This window comes from Mirounga leonina, unplaced genomic scaffold (genome assembly GCF_011800145.1).
Source record: "Mirounga leonina isolate KUSES-001 unplaced genomic scaffold, KU_Mleo_1.0 Mir_167, whole genome shotgun sequence".
NCBI lineage: Eukaryota > Metazoa > Chordata > Mammalia > Carnivora > Phocidae > Mirounga > Mirounga leonina.
Genome location: NW_023270422.1, coordinates 3,771,282 through 3,790,914, shown reverse-complemented (window position 1 = coordinate 3,790,914; position 19,633 = coordinate 3,771,282). Strand labels below are relative to the sequence as shown.

At 38.4% G+C, this 19,633-nt stretch overlaps 1 protein-coding gene across 2 annotated transcripts in view; it reads right to left on the bottom strand.

The window, feature by feature from the left end:
* Window positions 1–19,633, bottom strand: part of SPIRE1 (spire type actin nucleation factor 1) — a 204,719-nt gene that overhangs the window by 26,174 nt on the left and 158,912 nt on the right. For both annotated transcript variants that reach the window (XM_035013854.1, XM_035013855.1), the window contains exons 8-9: window positions 18,954–19,083; window positions 1,506–1,678 (exon numbers count right to left, since the gene is read on the bottom strand). In XM_035013854.1, the coding sequence (XP_034869745.1) occupies window positions 1,506–1,678; window positions 18,954–19,083 (303 nt within the window). The remainder of the gene's footprint in view (window positions 1–1,505; window positions 1,679–18,953; window positions 19,084–19,633) is intronic.

Genomic DNA, 19,633 nt, shown 5'->3' with positions numbered 1-19,633 from the left:
TCCACCCCACCCCCCCGCCTCACATACCTCAGCCTACCTCCCCCAGAAACATTTTTAAAGCCCAATTCTGAGCATGTCTACATATTCCACACCACTCCTCTCTGCTGTTCTGACTTGCTCCCACTCTGAACAACTAAGAGCCCATCCTGGGGCAGCTGGGTGAGTGCAAGTCAGTAAGAGACAGAGAAGTGGTTAGGGCACTGGCATGGTGGCAAGGCCTTTTGGGATTTGCTCCCAGAAGCTGTTGGTGATCCTCCGCCCCTGCATGCCCACCACAGGCAGATGCACCCAATTTCTCACTGCTTGAAAACTAATCTTCATTAGGCTAGTTCCTGGCCCAGAGGAATCACAAAGACACTCAGAAGGTGCCAGGGGACTTGGAGGTCAGATCTCCTGAGAGAGAGGATGTAGGTGTAGACTCCTGCTGGCTTGTCCTGTCATGTCTATTCCCTCGACCAAACACTTTCTGCCTGCCTGGGGGATCATGATGGTCTGTGATCTCTGAAGCTACTGCCAGAAACTTGCTTGTTTGTATTGTCTGATCCAGTTACCAGTCTCTGACACTGACTAAACTAGGCCTTTTCTAGTTCTACATCCTGACCAGTGACTCCTAACCAGGTCCTGGTTGGAACAAGGTCACTTCCAGAACCCCTGCTGCTCCTTCACTGCTGCCTTGCCCCAAGGGTGGTACTGGAGGCTGCCAGAATCGTCTCAGAAACCGGTCTGGGTGATTAAAGAATAATTCCTTAATTCTAACTTGGATGAATGTGGAGCGGATGGAGCCAGCAACCACAACAGCAAACAAGCCAGGAGGCTGGCTGTGTGCGCGTATTGTCTGTCTGGCAGGGCCTGAGGGAAGAGGGAGGCAAGGATGTAATTTCATTTTACACAGTGGAGATACACAATACTGATGCTGTAGACAAAGGGCTTGAGAGAGATTTGGGAAGCACCAGCACCCTGATTGTTTCTGAAAAACAGGGAGGACGTGAGATCTTCCTCCAAAGGGCAGCAGGGGAAAGATGAAATCTGAAGAAGCCTAGCAGAGTTTTCTTTTGCAGACCTGTCTACTGGTATTACTATTACAGAAAGAACAAGCTTCACTATGGGTAGGGGTGTGTGTGTGTGTGTGAGAGAGACAGAAGAATCCATGGAAAAATATTTTTTATTTTTCCTTCCCCAAAACAAAGGGAAGCATTCTGAAGATAATATGTTTGCATTTTTTTTTTTTTACTGATTTTAATACCACTATAATCTAAGACCATACAAATATTTCAAAACTTATTCTATAAACTCTGGCCACTGTACTGGTCTTTCCCAAAAAACAGTAAGTAATCCACTGTTTCATTTCCTGCTAAACAAATTAATTTCAATCCCAACTTTATTGACTGAAAGATGGGAAGAGATTAAACAACAACTGAGGCAACACGGTTAGTAAACTAGGTCAGAGAGGCTCGCATTCTGAACATGGAGTCAAGATGTGTGGAACGGGCAGTCGTGGGACTCACCTCGGAGTCAGAGCTGTCCAGTTCAGCCAGAGTTGGAGCTTTGAGGAGCTTCTTCCGCTGTACAGGCACCTGCTGTGCAGCACTCAATCCATTCTCTTTCGTTTGTGATGTTAAACCTCCATTCACCATCGATGATTCCACAATGTTCTTTGGAGATTCAGGGGTAGTTACATCTGGTAAAAGAAAGGCAAAAGAGCTTACCTTTTCTCAAGCTAAGAAAAGTAATCAGTAGACCAAAAGCACTTTCCCAAGTACCTGCACTTGGTAGCACAAACCACAAGCCAGGTGACATGGCACTTCCATGTCACACAAATACAACACAGGGGCTTGATATAATAACGCCTATGTATATAAAACATTTTGTTAGATATTAACTGTCAGATTAAAGAAAACCTTTAAATGAATAGTAACAGATTAACATTTATACAGTAGAACTTAGAGCTGGAAGGAATCCTATAGATAACTGACTATAACTTCTTAATCTTGCAGAGACCCAGAGAGGCTAGTTTTACTTTATCGTCTCCAAAGAGCTAGTGATAGATGGACCAAAGTGGTGGCATACACACAGCCACAGCTGGCATATGGCTTTAAGATTTGACAGTGGTTTAATTTAAAAATCAAAATAGTGAATAATCTATATTCATATAAACATGAACACAAAGAATCTGGGATACATTCCCTCGGATAGAGCTGATGTAGATTATTCACAGCTCAAATCTGGGTGGGAAGGCAATACAACAGATCAAAGAAATGTGGCAGCAGAGTATAGTGTATACAGAGTACAGAGTACATATGTATGAGTACAGAGCATGGAGTATACGGAATAAAGTACAGCCCAGAGAGCACAGGGTACGTAATGTAGGAGTACAGAGCATGGAGTATACAGAGTATGTAATACAGAGCACAGAGTATAGAGAGTACAGAGCACCAGGTATACAGAGTACACAGTACAGACTACAGAGTATAAAGGATACAGTATGTAGTACATAGTACAGAGTATATTTTTGTAAAATGAAAGACTTTATTTTGAATATGCATATTATTCATTCAGTTTAATTTTTCATAGTGCATATAGCTATGTATGGAAGTATACATGGAAAAATAAACATTAGAAATACCTAAGGATGGAAGTATATAGGCAAAGAAGACATTCAATACATACTCATGAACAGGCTTAGAAGCATCACAGGACAGCATCCATTAGAAAAGAATGAAAACCATGCAAAAAATCTGTCCAAACCATGGCAGGCAAATGCAATCAGTACAAGTTATAGTATCTTATACAGGACAAAGGTATACATGTTCTTTGGATTAAAAACATAATATAAATAAACATGGCGCGGCTTTTATGTCCAAGCCAAGAATCAGCTATAGAAGTAATAAGGGTGGATGCCGCGTGTGACAATAAAACATTAAAGGCCACAGTATATAGTCTAGAGTATGTAGTACAGAGGAGAGTACAGAATATATAGTAGTACAGAGAGTCCACAGAGCATAGAGTGTGTGTTGTATAGAGTACAGAGCACTGAGTATAGAGTACAGATCATAGAACATATAGAGTATATAGTACGGAGCATAGCGTATACACAGCATGCGGTATGTAGGCTGTACAGAGCACGGAGTATATAGTACCCAGGGTACAGGGCACAGAGCATATAGAGCAATGTACAGACTACATATAAAGCACAGAGTACAGAGTATAGTGTCCAGTACAGCTGACCTCTTGTTTCATCATTTGTGAAATGGGCTTACAACAGACATGGGCTCCTTTTGAAGAGTAAGTTAACAACTGCATATAAAATACTTACTCAATACGACAACACACAATAAATGCTGGTAATTATTAACACTGATTTTTATCTCCATTTGTCAGTAAAGTAAGGCTCAGGTGACTCAGGCAGGTACACAGCTAGTGTATGGCACAGCTGATACTTGATTCCTTGTCAGTATTGATTCTAAAGGCCACCTTTTTGCCCCGTACCCTGTACTCACTCTTCCAATGCAAGTGGAACCAATTTTCTTCAGTATTTCAAATGACGTGTTAAACACAAAGTTTAATAACTACTAAATTAGAGAATTTAAAAGCGAAAAAAATAAAAGTGAAAAAAAAAGTAGTCACTGCATAATTTAATTCACAGACCAACAACATGAAACTGATCTTTGGACATGGAATAGTCTGTGAAACTCCTGCGGTTGAAGGTAAAGTGTACACTAAGCATGAAAGTGAAATAAGACATGATTAAAGCTCCTTTAGGAGGGAAAGCACTGTAACTGCAGTTACTGTAAAAATATACCAGTTTCCTTCCCAACATACAATTTTTATATGCTTGAAGTGTAAGAGGTGGACTTCCAGGAAACATTCAGTGAATAAGCGTGTTCTAGTATAGTCTTCCTTGACATTATTAAAAGAATCATGTAAATTATTATAAATGATAGGTATCTAGTTTAATATTTACAATTTTTGCTAATTTTAGAGATCAAGAAGGTCAGAGCACATGCCCTTGTGAATGAGAAGAAAGGGTTTGAGTAAGCAAGGAAGGAGAGAGAAAAGGAAGAAAAGACAGATCTGTCAATCGTTTATTTAACATAACATTTTTATTTTTTAAAAAGATTTTATTTATTTATTTGACAGAGAGAGAGCCACAGCGAGAGAGGGAACACAAGCAGGGGGAGTGGCAGAGGGAGAAGCAGGCCCCCTGCGGAGCAGAGAGCCAATTGCGGGGCTCGATCCCAGGACCCTGGGATCATGACCCGAGCCGAAGGCAGGCGCTTAACGAATGAGCCACCTAGCGCCCCTAACATAAAATTTTTAATAGAAAACTTGACAAGACATGCGTTAATTTTCTTATTACCTTTCCAGATGTTAAGTAGCTATAACAAAAACATAATTGGGGGAGGGGCTGCACTGAGGGGGGCTAAAGGGCAAAAGCAGCAAGTTTTTACACAAATTTAAAGGTTAAAATCTTTAAATAAATCTTTCCTAAGGGGGTGTAGAGACACTTAATGGAATAATTGAGAAGTTTTCCAGAAAGCAAAGGAGGAAATGATTAGGCTAACTGATTAATTCCTATTCAAGAAAAAAAGGAGTGTTCAAATACAGTCTTGAAGCATATCGTAAAAGATCTTATTCTATAGCTTATCTTATTTTATACACTTCCTACAGAATTGCTCATGTTGTTGTAGTAGGTAGGCTTTTAAGAGAAAGCATAAAGTTAAAACACACACATCCTTGTCTCCTCTTAGCTGCCCAGATCCCAATCGAGGCGCCCACATGGCAGGTATTGTGAGAAGAGAAGCTGTCAGCTTTCCGCGGTGGTCTCACATCTCCATTCCTCCAAGTCAAAGCTTCCCTAAGGGTGAGACCACTACTAGTGCATGGAGGAACACTGAAAGTTTTAATGGTTATATATTTATTTTAATGCTTCAGAAAACATATATCAGATACATGGCTTTATGGATGTTTTTCCTAAAGAAATTTATTTAAAAGTCATTGATGGTATATTAAAATAATTTCTAGAATACTGGTGGTACTTAAAGCCTGGCAAAAATCTGACCTGCAGTTTAGGGGAAAACTGTTGAGTGACTGTGGCTGCCATGATTTCATTTCATTCCCAATGCAGGAGATTTGAGAAATGACCTAATAGCTCTCTACTTGTCTGAACACTACTATGAGGTTGATAACTGTAATTTGAGCTCATTGACTGAAATGGAGTTCACTGACTGAAATAATAACCTCGTACAGAGTTCAAAGCTTTGAGATAAATGGAATTAATAAAAAAAATTATGTAACAGGCTTCAGGATGATCTCCATATATAAGACTAAATACTGTGTGTGATTTTACCTCATACTATATATTTGTAAAAGATCCGGTGGAACATATTTTTGAGAGAAATTTTTAAGTAGTTTGATTACTAATAACTTTCTGTTCCAATGAAGAAATCCGTATTATTACTTCAATGTATCAAGTGAGAAAACCAAGGAATTGAATAAGACTTTGTACTTCTATATAAGACAGAATTTCTTGAGAAAAAACTGGTGATATTTATAAATAAGCAAAAACATTTAAGATGCTAGATATGGCTTTAGAAGTCACATACCTCAGGTTCAGCATCTAAAATGCATAACCATGATATTAAATACTTTATGTAATAACTTTATATATGTTAGATTCACCCAACTGCTGCCTTATTTGGTTGGAGGAAATATGACTGAAATACTGATTACATATTTATTATTTGCATTGCAAAAACAAATTACACTTACCTTAATTAATGTTGAATGGATTGTTAAGATTTTCCACTAAGCATTAATATTTCTAAGACATACCTAAGCAGAATATACTTCATTATGTCTTATTCTATACTTAAGTCCAGAGGCATTATCTATACTACATATTTAAATATTTACTCCTCAGTGTGTTAATTTCCCAACTTAGAGAAGAACTGTATTCCAATCTTTGCATTTAGGTTAAAAGAATGGATCAATTTTTTCCATTTATTATTTGGGAAATTTTAATTAATTAGTCAAAATGGAACAATGAAAACATAAAAGTAGCTAGCACAAGAAATTGAGAATGAAGCATGTGGAAATCATCAAGTGCACTTAAAGTAGCAAATGATAAGCAGTTGAAAGCAAATACAATTTTTTGCTACTCTTTTACATCATGGAGGTGAAGAGCTTTCTTCCCAAATTGGAAGCCACCATATAATCTATAAGAACATGAAATACACTTATATATAACGTGTATGGGCATGCAAACTGTCCAGATCAGCCACCTGTGCTTAATTTATGTTAGCCAATAGTCAATGTGTTTAGATAGCCAGCCACTCCCTTATAGTCCAACTGATGGAAACATCTCCAGAAAAAGAGACACAGTCTCTATAATATATACTGCCAACTTTTGGAGAATATCAGTAACAAATATGTATCAAAACACTTCTAAGTTTATTTTCCAGACCATTTTTGTAAGGTTTTTCTTTTTCTTTTTTACAACATTTACTCTGCAAATGGTTGATAAAATAAAAATTTTCAAATGAATAAAGAAAACAGAAAAAGCTCTTCAGTGGTCAGTCAAAAATGGTAAGTGAAGACTAAAATATTTATCTGAGTTTTTTAAAAGCACAAATGACAATGATGCCTGAGACCTACAAATATAAACAGAAATTTAAAAACAGTTGGGAACTAGTTTAGCAACTGGAAGGTGCTCAGTAAATATTCATAAGCAGAATAGGATACAAGAACTCTTTGGCTCTTTAAATATGAATTTGTATATAAGCTATGCCAACAATTCCAGAGCATACGAAAGAAAACTCTGGAAGAAAATATTAGTGCCAACGTCTTACCTCATTTTACATTCAAAACAACAGCTTCCAGGGATGCCTGGGTGGCTCAGTCAGTAAGCGACTGCCTTTGGCTCAGGTCATGATCCCAAGGTCCTGGGATCGAGCCCCATATAAAGCCCCACATCCGGCTTGCCGAGGGAGCCTTCTTCTCCCTCTCCCTCTGCCCCTCCCGTGCTCTTGCTTGCGTGTGCTCTCTCTCAAATAAATAAATAAAATCTTTAAAAAACAAACAAAAAAACAGCTTCCAAAATGAAAAATTCCAACTTGCAAAATATTTTATTTGGATTAAGTTGGCTTTGAAAATTCACTCATATATAAAAACTCCATTTAAAAAGGGGCTGATTATTAGAGATCAAATTTAGTCATTGATGGTTATCTGTTTCACTACTAATCCCTGTCTATTTAACAGCAGGGATCTAAACTTGTACTACAAACCCAGAACACATTAATTATACAGTTGATCCTTGAACAAGGCCAGGCAGGGGTTAGGGTACAGACTTCCGCCCCAGTCAAAAATCTGCAAATAACTTTTGACTCTCCAAATACTTAACTGTTAATTAAGCCTACTGTTGACTGGAAACTTTACTGATAATATAAACGGTCAATTGACACATATTTTGTATGTTATATGTATCATAAATATTTGTGTGTGTGTGCATATGTGTGTGTATATATATATATATATACATACACTATTCTAACAATAAAGCTAGAGAAAAGAAAAAATTTTTAAAGAAAAGAAAATACTAAGAAAATCATAATGAAGAGAAAATGCATTCACAGTCCTATATGCACATTTACTGAAAAAAAAAAAAAAATCGGTGTATAGACAGGTCAGGCCAAGCTGGAGGCAGCAGTGAGCCTGGTAGCATGATGGTGATATTGTGCAGCCCAGGGCCTTGGCAGAGGCAGCTGCCTGGCGGGCAGGCAGCCACGATGGCCAGGGGATACTGTACAGCTGCCCCATCTGCCTGTAAGTGCGGCCACACATGAGTGGGAGGGGAGGAGTCCGTGCTTGATAGGGGCAGCAGCCTGCACAGCCCCTGAGCCCTGTGCACAGAGGACTAGGGAGCAGGAGTGGCGGGTGTGTGGGTTCCCTGTGCAGCACCATCCTGTTCTCTGGGCACATTCCTTGCTTCAGCTCAGCATCCTGTCCACGAGCCCTGGGGGTAGACCCTGACCAGCCTGTCAGCAATAGGGGGCAACCTGCAGCCCTGTTCAGTCTTGGTTCCCTGGGGGCTGCTGACAACCTCAGCAGGCCTCCTGGGCCTTCATGGGTCCTCGGAGGGCAGCAGGTTAGTTGCCTTCCTTTTGGTCCAATGAAGACTAGGGTGGACAGTTGTAAATAAATGTGTAGCTTTTGCTGTGAACCCTTAAATTAAAAAAAATATTCCTATAAGTGGACCTGAGCAGTTCAAACCCATGTTGTTCAGGGTCAACTGTATTTTACAACCAAGGCCATTAGAACATATCTGTATTTTTATACTCCCAAACAGCTCTCAGAATCATTCATGACCAGGCTGTCTCCAGAGGGAGCACTGGGACACCAAAGACAGCTCTTGTTTATCAACTGAGGAGCGGTGGTCCTCTGAAGTAGCTGACAGCTTTGAGTCTAATTACTTAAATAACTAAATGCTTAGAGAATAAGAAGTATCAAAACTTTGTTTCTTGAAACTTTTTTCTATTCTCTTAAGGCAAAGTTCTGTTTTAGATTCTGACATTATTGCTTTAGAAGAGTGTGGGTGAGGGGTTCCTGGGTGACCCAGTAGGTTAAGCCTCTGCCTTCAGCTCAGGTTATGATCCTGGGGTCCTGGGATGGAGCCCCTGCCTTAGGCTCCCTGCTCAGTGGGGAGCTTGCTTCTCCCTCTGCCCCTCCCCCTGCTTATGATTTCTCTCTCTCTCTCTCTCTCAAATAAATAAATAAAGTCTTAAAAAAAAAAAAAAAAGAAGAGGAAGAAGAGTGTGGGTGAGAGACAGTGACCGTAAGGATGGGCAAATTCCATAACCACAGGGATGGCATGATGGTTCTCCTATAATCCCTCGTAGGCAACAGATTTATTATTGTAGTTTTAATTTTTTTTAAGTATATGGTTTTCAAATAAGCAGAATGTTTTATCTTACTGACCACAGCTTAGAAGAAGCCTTTCAATTTTCTTCTTTGACATGTTTGGACAAGCAGATGAATGAAATGGTTTCACAGAAACCACAAAACCCACGTCAGGTGTGAAAGTGCTTTTTTTTTTTTTTTTTTTTTAACCTGACAAGTCAAAACTGTAAGACATGCTAAGTGGCCACATTGCTGAAAAAAGAAAACAAACAACAAAAAGAAAATAATTTAGCTGTTAGGAATATACAGGGAGGACAAAAAAGGGAGGAGGATTCAAGAAGACCTATAATGGTACATTTCAGACTTTAAGGCAGAAGGCAGCAAATAAAAATCTGAAATACAACAAAACCATGAGTCTTAGTTTCAATTATATCACTAAGACTTGAAATGGAGTAACAATAAAAGAAAAAAAAATAACTTTTTAAAGAACATGTTAAGAATGAAAGCATGATAAAGATACAAAACATTTTAAAGAAACATAGTATAGGATTTTGGCTTAAATAGAACATGATTTTAGGGTACAAAATTTTTTAAATTTAAGAATAAATGTGTTCTTAAGTAATTTATTTCAGGATGAAAGTCTGACCAAAATCTCTGCCTAAGGTGAAACACTTCATAAAAATCTCCCTCAGGAACTAGCATCACAATGCATCACTATACTGCCTCTTGTAGGCAATGTAACCTAGCAGTTGAGAGGCCCCAGGAGCCAGAATGTCTGAGTTTAAATCTCAGCTCTGCCACTTACGAGCAGTGTGATTCTGGGAAAGTTACTTAACCTCTCTGTGCTTCTATTCTCTTAAGGCAAAGTTCTGTTTTAGATTTTGACATCATTGCTTTAGAAGAGGGTGGGTGAGGGGTTACTTAATCTGTAAAATGGGAAGAATGGTACTTATCTCATGAGATTGTTAATGAAGATTAAATGACCCGACCAAAAAAAGGTGCTTGCACATGGCAAACAGTGCTTCACACATAGTAAAATCTCACTAAATATGATTGCTTAAGAATAAAGTTATTTATTTCCTATTGAAATAATTTGTCTTAAAATTTTTATTACATATGCTTAAAACCATTGAATTGTGTACTTTATATGGGTGAATTTTATGGTAGATAAATTATGCCTCAATAAAGCTATTTTTTTAAAAAAAAAGCTTACTACAAAGATTTGATTAATTTGAGTATTCATGACAGTGAGAATTAACTATTTTCACTGCAGCCCAAAACTCTTACCAGTACCATCTATCCTATGACCTAGGTTGAGGGAGGACAAGCACCTTTATGGTCAGAAGTGGACAGAACCTCAGATCTATAGTGGGGATGGAAGTATAGGCATAATGGGCAGAATGTCTCCCCCATTCATGTCTTCCAGGTAGATTTCCAGGTAGAGTTCTAACACTTAAATTTAATAGAATGTAAGTATCTCTCAATATGTTTTTTGGCAGATGTTTTTAAAGATTTAATTTACACTTACAATCCAAAGTCTCAACACAGTATTAAAAAAAATGATGTAAAGGTAGAGCATTCAGTTAGATCCCAAATACAACTAGTCAAGATGTTGGAATCATATGTAGATGTTTTTAAAAGCACTTATGTCAAAAAAAGGAGATGTGTATCTTAAACTGGGCAAATACAGCAACTATTTGTTGACAATCATACTTATTGTTTGATGACTAGGAAATAATATTTTAAGTATTTCATTCTAGTAAATAAATTAGGACGTAACTTTTTTTTTTTTTTAAGATTTTTATTTATTTGTCAGAGAGAGAGAGAGCACAAGCAGGGGGAGCAGCAGAGGGAGAGGGAGAAGCAGGCTCCTCACTGAGCAAGGAGCCTGATGTGGGACTCGATCCCAGGACCCTGGGATCATGACCTGAGCCGAAGGCAGACGCTTAATGACTGAGCCACCCAGGCGTCCCTAGGATGTAACTTTTAAATAAGCATTTTACTGTGTTTTAGTTACCTCACAGAAAAGTAGTTAGGAATTTTATACTGATGAGAATAACCATCCACTCACCATTCAAAAAATCCTCTATTTCTTGTAGAAACACTTTTCTAGATATGTCTCCTCAGGCAAGGGAAACAAAAGCAAAAACAAACTAATGGGACTACACCAAATAAAAAGCTTTTGCACAGTGAAGGAAACCATCAACAAAACTAAAAGGCAACCTACTGAATGGGAGCAGATATTTGCAAATGATATAACCAATAAGGGATTAATATCCAAAATATATAAAAAACTTATGTAACTCAACACCGAAAACCCCAAATAATACAATTAAAAATGGGCAGAGGACATGAATAGACATTTCTCCAAGGAAGACAACCAGATGGTCAACAGACACATGAAAAGATGCTCACCATCACTCATCATCAGGGAAATGCAAATCAAACCCACAATGAGATATCACCTCACACCTCACAGAACGGCTAAAAACAAAAATATAAGAAACAACAAGTGTTGGCAAGGATGTGGAGAAAAAGGAACCCTTGTGCACTGGTGGTGGCAATGTAAACTGTTGCAGCTACTGTGGACAACTGTATGGAGGTTCCTCGAAAAATTAAAAATAGAATTACCATATTATCCAGTAATTCTACTACTGGGTATTTATCCAAAGAAAACGAAAACACTAATTCAAAAAGATATACACACCTCTATGTTTATGCAGCATTATTTACAACTGCCAAGAAATGGAAGCAGCTCAAGTGCCCATCAATTGATGAATGGATAAAGAAGATGTGGAATGGATAAAGAAGACATAAAGAAGGTGTGTGTGTGTATATACACACATCTACACAATGGAATATTATTCAGCCATCAAAAAGAATGAAATCTTGCCATTTGCAACAACATGGATGGATCTAAAGGATATGATGCTAAGTGAAATGTGTTGGTTAGAGAAAGATAAATACCATATGATTTTACTCATATTCAGAATTTAAGAAACTAAACAAACAAAGGAAAAAGAGACAAAGAAAAAAAAACCCTGGTGGTTACCAGAGAGTAGGTGGGTGGGGGATGGGTGAAATAGGTGAAGGGGACTAAGAGGACATTTATCCTAATGAGCACTGAGAAGTGTAGAAAATTGCTGAATCATTATATTGTACACCTGAAACTAATATAACACCGTATGTTAACTCTACTTGAATAAAAAAAAAACCCACCTATTTAAAAAAGCCTGCATTTCTGTAAAAGGCATCCGAATTGGCATAGAAGAAGTCAAACTCTCACTCTTCGCAGATGACGTGATACTCTATGTGGAAAACCCAAAAGACTCCACCCCAAAATTGCTAGAACTCATACCTGAATTCAGCAAAGTCACAGGATATAAAATCAATGCACAGTAATAAGTTGCATTTCTATACACTAACAATGAGACAGAAGAAAGAGAAATTAAGGATCCCATTTCCAATTGTGCCAAAACCCATAAGATACCTAGGAATAAACCTTGCCAAAGAGGCAAAAGATATGTACTCAAAAAACTATAGAAAATTTATGCAAGAAATTGAAGAAGACACAAAGAAATGGAAAAACGTTCCATGCTCATGGATTAGAAGAACAAATATTGTTAAAATGTCTATTCTACCTAGAGCAATCTATACAGTCAATGCAATCCCTATCAACTTTTTTCATAGAGCTGGAACAAATAATCCTAAAATTTGTTTGGAGCCAGAAAAGCCCAAATAGCCAAGGGAATGTTGAAAAAGAAAACCAAGGCCAGTGGCATCACAATTCCGGACTTCAAGCTCTATTACAAAGCTGTGATCACCAAGACAGCATGGTATTGGCACAAAAACAGACACATAGATCCATGGAACAGAACAGAGAGCCCAGATATGGACCCTCAACTCTATGGTCAAATAATCTTTGACAAAGCAGGAAAAAACATGCAATGGAAAAAAGACAGTCTCTTCAATAAATGGTGCTGGGAAAATTGGACAGCTACATGCAGAAGAATGAAACTGGACCATTTCCTTACACCACACACAAAAATAAATTCAAGATGGATGAAAGACCTAAATGTGAGACAGGAATCCATCAAAATCCTAGAGGAGAACATAGGCAGTAACCTCTTCTACATCGGCCACAGCAACTTCTTTCAAAACACGTCTCCAAAGGCAAGGGAGACAAAAGCAAAAATGAACTATTGGGAAAAAAAAAAAAAAGAACTATTGGGACTTCATCAGGATAAAAAGCTTTTGCACAGCAAAGGAAACAGTTGACAAAACCAAAAGACAACCAACAGAATGGGAGAAGATATTTGCAAATGTCTTATCAGATAAAGGGCCAGTATCCAAAATCTATAAAGACCTTACCAAACTCAACACCCAAAGAACAAATAATCCAATCAGGAGGGGTGCCTGGGTGGCTCAGTCGGTTAAACGCCTGCCTTCGGCTAGGGTCCTGATCTCAGTGTCCTGGGATCAAGTCCCACCTCGGGCTCCCTGTCTGCTTCTCCCTCTTCCTCTGCCCCTCCCCCCTGCTCATGCACAGGCACTCTCTCTCTCAAATAAGTATATTTTTAAAAAATAATCCAATCAGGAAATGGGCAGAAGACATGAACAGACATTTCTCTGGAGAAGACATTCAAATGGCCAATAGACACATGAAAAAGTGCTCAGCATCACTCGGCATCAGGGAAATACAAATCAAAACCACAGTGAGATACCACCTCACACCAGTCAGAATGGCTAAAGTTAACAACACAGAAAACAACAGATGTTGGCAAGGATGTGGAGAAAGGGGAACACTTTAGCACTGTTGGTGGGGATGCAAACTGGTGCAGCCACTCTGGAAAACAGTATGGAAGTTCCTCAAAAAATTAAAAAACAGAACTACCCTATGACCCAGCAATTGCACTGCTAGGTATTTACCCCAAAGGTACAAATGTAATGATCCGAAGGGGCACCTGTACCCCAATGTTTATAGCAGCAATGTCCACAATAGCCAAACTATGGAAAGAGCCCAGATGTCCACTGACAGATGAATGGATAAAGATGTGGTCCATATATACAATGGAATACTACTTAGCCAACAAAAAAATGAAATCTTGCCATTTGCAATGACGTGGATGGAACTAGAGGGTATTATGCTGAGTGAAATAAGTCAATCAGAGGAAGACAATTATATGATCTCATTCATACGTGGAATTTAAGAAATAAAACAAAGGAGCATAGGGGAATGGAGGGAAAAATAAAACAAGATGAAATCAGAGAGGGAGACAGACCATAAAAGACTCTTAATCATAGGAAACAAACAGGGTTGCTAGAGCGGAGGGGGGTAGAGGAATAGGGTAACCGGGTGATGAACATTAAGGAGGGCATGTGATGTAATGATCACTGGGTATTATATAAATTGATGAATCACTGAACTCTACCTCTGAAACTAATAATACACTATATGTTAATAAAAAAAATTCATAGCAGAAACTTAAAGTTCAATAATCAAGATATTCTGGATGCAGAAATTATGTTTTAAACAGAAAAGGATTTCATAATTTAGCTAATAACTCATTGAAGAAATTAAATGTTCTACCTCAAAACGTTGATTTTACGAAAGTGCTACAAATTTTTTAATGCTTTTCTAAAGAAAAATCTAAACATTTATTAATTGTATTGTTTGTAATTAATTATTTTTAAGACTTCTATGAAGGAATATTACATTTAACCCTTGTAGAAGTAAATATCCAGTTTCTGCTGTCCATAATCTGATTGATCTGATCATAGTATACATATATGCATTAGTGTGCGGTTTTCAAATAAGTATCTGTGAATCATAAAAAAGCCTGCATTTCTGAATTCAAATACTATGAACTCTAGATTTTCCTAATTATACATAGCAAATAAAAGACAACATATTCTCAAAGCACTTGCCACCCTTCTCTAATATCTTTTCATTCTGTTCTTCTCTGATACATGAATCTATCTTTTGAAATAGGAATGACTACTGCATAAGAAAGGGATGCTATTATTTCTTGGAAGATGAAGTTTGTATCTTTTCCAAGTTCTGTATATCACAAAGAGGAGAGAAATCAAGCATAACAGCAATTCAGAAGTTTATGGAAAAGATGCTTTTTAAAGGTACAATTTATATTTAAAACCCAAAGTCTCAAGTCAGTATGAGATGTTAGGAAAAAGAAAATGACTGGACATAAACAAAGACTGATGCACAAGAATAGTATTTTCAGACTTGACAGAAAAAAAAAAATGGAGAGTCTGTCAAACAATAGGGAGGGGCGCCCGGGTGGCTCAGTCGTTAAGCGTCTGCCTTCGGCTCAGGTCATGATCCCAGGGTCCTGGGATCGAGCCCCGCATCGGGCTCCCTGTTGGGCGGGGAGTCTGCTTCTCCCTCTCCCACTCCCCCTGCTTGTGTTCCCTCTCTTGCTGTCTTTCTCTCTGTCAAATAAATAAATAAAATCTTTAAAAAAAAAAAACAATAGGGAAATAAATTTAGCCATATGTCAGGATACAAGGGCCTATTCAATGACATGGGAAGATGTTCACATCACATACAATGTTAAGTGAAGAGAACAGAATACTGTGCATACAGTTCTCGTCTCCATTTCATACTGCACAAGTAGATTCACAGTGGATGCTTCTGGATGTTGAAATTATGGGTAACATTTCTTCTTTAAACATTTACACATTTTTTCTATATGAGATTCTGCTTACAATTACATGGAGGGAAAAGGTTATAAAAATATTTAGGAAAACATCTCCTCAAGTTCATTCTGCCAATCTCATCCTAATCAAACTCCCCAAAGCAAAATTGTATGGTAAGAACCAACGATTCATTCAGAAATGAACCCAAATCCCTTACTTTCCAATAAGATTCAAGATCAGTTTGAAAGCAGAATTGTAGAAGATTCTCACAGAATGAACAATCACTTTCTGTAACAGGTCAATCCTAATGGTTGTGAAACACCATTCATAAGGTTAAAATAAAAAATAAAATAGTAAGATATGCTCGCAACATAAAATTGATTTTTAATTGTTTTTTTAAAGATTTATTTATTTACTTGAGCATAAGAGAGAGACAGAGAGTGCCAGCGTGCGAGTGGGGGAAGGGGCAGAGGGGGAGAATATCCAAGTAGACTCCTGTGCTGAGCTCGGAGCCTGACATGGGGCTCCATCCTAGGAGCCATGAGATCAGGACCAAGAGTCGGTCACTTAACAGACTGAGCCACCCAGGCACCCCTGATATTTAATTATTCTAAAGTAGGTTTCCTGATATTTAGCATCTAATTTGTTTAAAATGAAATAGAAGAATATGTATGTGACAAAGGCTTACAATGACCCTTTCAAGCAATGAGGGTGTCCCCTTGACACTTAGAAGGACTGCTAGTGTCTCCCTCAGATGGCCTCACTAATGCCTTCTGATTGGCTGCTGGTAATGGGTCTTGCAGCATGAACACAACACTCTGGAGTCATTCTTCTGTAAGCATCTGCAGGCAGGCATTATTATTATTTTTTTACATTATTATTATTTTGTTAATCACCATACATTACATCATTAGTTTTTGATGTAGTGTTCCATGATTCATTGTTTGTGTATAACACCCAGTGCTCCATGCAGAACGTGTCCTCTTTAATACCCATCACCAGGCTAACCCATCCCCTCACCCCCCTCCCCTCTAGAACCCTCAGTTTGCCATAGTCTCTCATGGTTCGTCTCCCCCTCTGATGTCCCCCCGTTCAGTCTTCCCTTCCTGCTATCTCTGCACCCCAGGAGATGACATGGTTTTTAATAGAAAGTCAAGGTTCAAAAACCATTAGAAAAGTGAAGGAACTATATGTCAAATATCATCCACATTGTACAAGAACATTATGCCTATCTTGCTCCTTTCTCTATTCTATTGGTACTTCCACTGAAGCTGACAATCCCTCAGCCTAATTACTCTGTACTCCTGTAAATCATGAAAGCTTACTTTTCTCATGGTAATATATTTGTTTTGCCTCATAGATTTGTTGAAATCTTTTCTTTTACCCCCATTGTTTCTTTTCAAGGTATACCAATTTAAAAAATCCAGTCTTAAGCTAGCATCCCATAATACCACTTCCTTATTTTTCCACAGTGGTTCTTACTCTTTGAGGCTGTGTACTCTTTAGGAAACCGAGGAAAGCTATGGACCTCTCTCCAGAAAAATTCACATACATACACTTTGTGAAATAAGCACGCATTTTTTATATTTCAGGGGATTCACAGACTCTCGTCAGCCCCATTCAAGGACTCTCAGGATACTAACTCTTGGTGCACATGGCTTCCATGTTTTAGTTCATTATTATACAAATGCTTATATGGATTTGTCACTTAGCATGCTTTAAACATTATTTTTAAGAGACAACACCTGCTGCCATAAAAATTAGACAGGGATAAACTGATACAACCTTTATTCACTCAGTAGCTTTGTAACTGGAAGGTACATTCAATTACTGCAGCACCTATGGGAGCACTTCTACAACAATGAACAAGAAGGATGTGGGCCCTGCTGGCAAGAAGGTCACAAGGTAAAAGAAGGGCTGAGAGTCTAACAAAAGGATACCAAAATGACATGGCTGAAGAATTCCAGGCTGGACGCAGGGACAGCAGTCAAAGCTGATGTGATAAACTAGACAAGAGAAGATGACAGGCTGGGTTAGGATAGTTTTGGGGGGAAACTAAGAAGATCTAGAATAAGAAACATCAACAGGGCTTGGCTGTTAGGTAGAAGTCAGAGACGACACAGAGGTTCTGCGTTGAGCACGTTGAGATGGGGAAACAGGAGAAGATGGTTTGGGAGAAAACAGATGGGTTCTCCTGTCCTGCTGTAGGTCCTAGCTAGCAGACAGCTGGATGAATGGGTGTGAGCTCAGAGAGATTGGGAGCTTTAGTAGCCAGAACAAAAACCATGGAAAAGGGTACAGTTGCTCAGAGAGGTGAGCCCAGGATAGAAATCTGAAGGACCAAGCAGAGTCTAAAAGAGGCAGGAAAAGATATCAGAGGAGAAAACTAGGAGTGTGTGGTTCCTTTCCTGTTCAGATGCCACTATCATCTATTTTCCTAAAGGAAATTTCTCTGAATCCTTTGGGCATCTTTAATCTTACAAATAGGTGGAGAGCTGTATAAACAAAAATGTTTACAAACATTTTATAATATGGTCTTGCTATAAATCAAAATCAATGTGTATTTATAGTACACATTAAAAAACATTAAATAAATATAAAGGAAGCTTGGGAATAAGTTAAGTGATATCAGATAACAATCACTGCTTTCATCACATAATACTGTATATCTTTAAACCCAATATTAAGACAATAGAAACGTGAAGTAAAACTATTTATCATATTTCTAAAACATAATAGCTATGTATATGTATTACAACTTATGAAGTATTTTGATCACAATCCTATTTAATTCTTACATAAAAGCCATAATTAAAGTGCAGAGGAATTCTTTTTTTAAATGTTTTATTTATTTATTCATGAAAGTCAGAGAGAGAGAGAGAGAGGCAGAGGCAGAGGGAGAAGCAGGCTCCCCGCCTAGCAGGGAGCCCGATGTGGGGCTCGATCCCAGGACCCTGGGATCATGACCTGAGCCGAAGGCAGACGCTTAACCATCTGAGCCACCCAGGCGCCCCAGTGCAGAGGAATTTTTATCCCCCTTCTGCCAATGAAGAAATCAACACTCAGAAAGGTAAAGGGACTCTCCTAAAACCACAGTCTAGAGAATGGCAGAGCAATTCCCACTAAACCATGATGCTCTCATGTAGTTCAGTATCATATGGGGAAAGAATTTCCTATTCTGTGAATTTTAAGTATAAACTTCGAGTGTGTGTGTGTGTGTGTGTGTGTGTGTGTGAGAGAGAGAGAGAGAGAGACAGAGACAGAGACAGAGAGAGAGAGAGGAACAAACACTGTTTTTACTTTGCACCATTATGCCACTACTTTTCGCCGGGCTGGTTGTACAGAGACACTGGTTCAAGTGGCTGAGTCTAGACCAGCAGTGCAGTAAGCAGCTGACTCACCTAATCTGCTGCGTCTAATCTCCTCTGGTGAGACGGGCCGCAGCTTTCTTTCTGCTTTGATTTCTTCTAATATTCTTTCATGGAGGCTCCGTGGCCGTGGTGGAGTGGGTTTCAGTTTTCTGGCTGAGACCTTGGGGGGAAAAAAAGTAATGGCTATAGACTTCAGTGGTTGTCTTTAAATAATTCTTACTGAAGTCCATTCCTCTAGTGCAGTATTATGAAATTGTATTTCATTGATTGCAACACTGACAAAGGACTACTTTAAGCAACAGGGAGATTACTGGATTTCACAGTAACTTAGTCATATGTGCTCAACCAATTGTAAGGAGTCAGTTTTGCTGAAGTTATAATTATGTTCACAATATGCTACCATGATAGGCAATCAACTGAAATGTAACCTATACTTTATTACTATTACTGTTTTTAAAAGTAACATTTCTGAGTAAATCATCACAACCTTCTTAGATTACTCTTGTTATCTTCTTTCTATAGTTGAAGAAATAAAGGCTGAGAGAGGCTGATTAATATCCTTAGGGACATGTGGCTACTAAACTGCACCATAACTCAGGTTGTTTTGAGTTAAATCATCTTAAGACAGCTTTGTATTGAATAATGTTAAGTACTTTTTCTGTGACTGAAGAGTATAACTTACAGTTAGGCTTCACCATTCTGAGAATAAA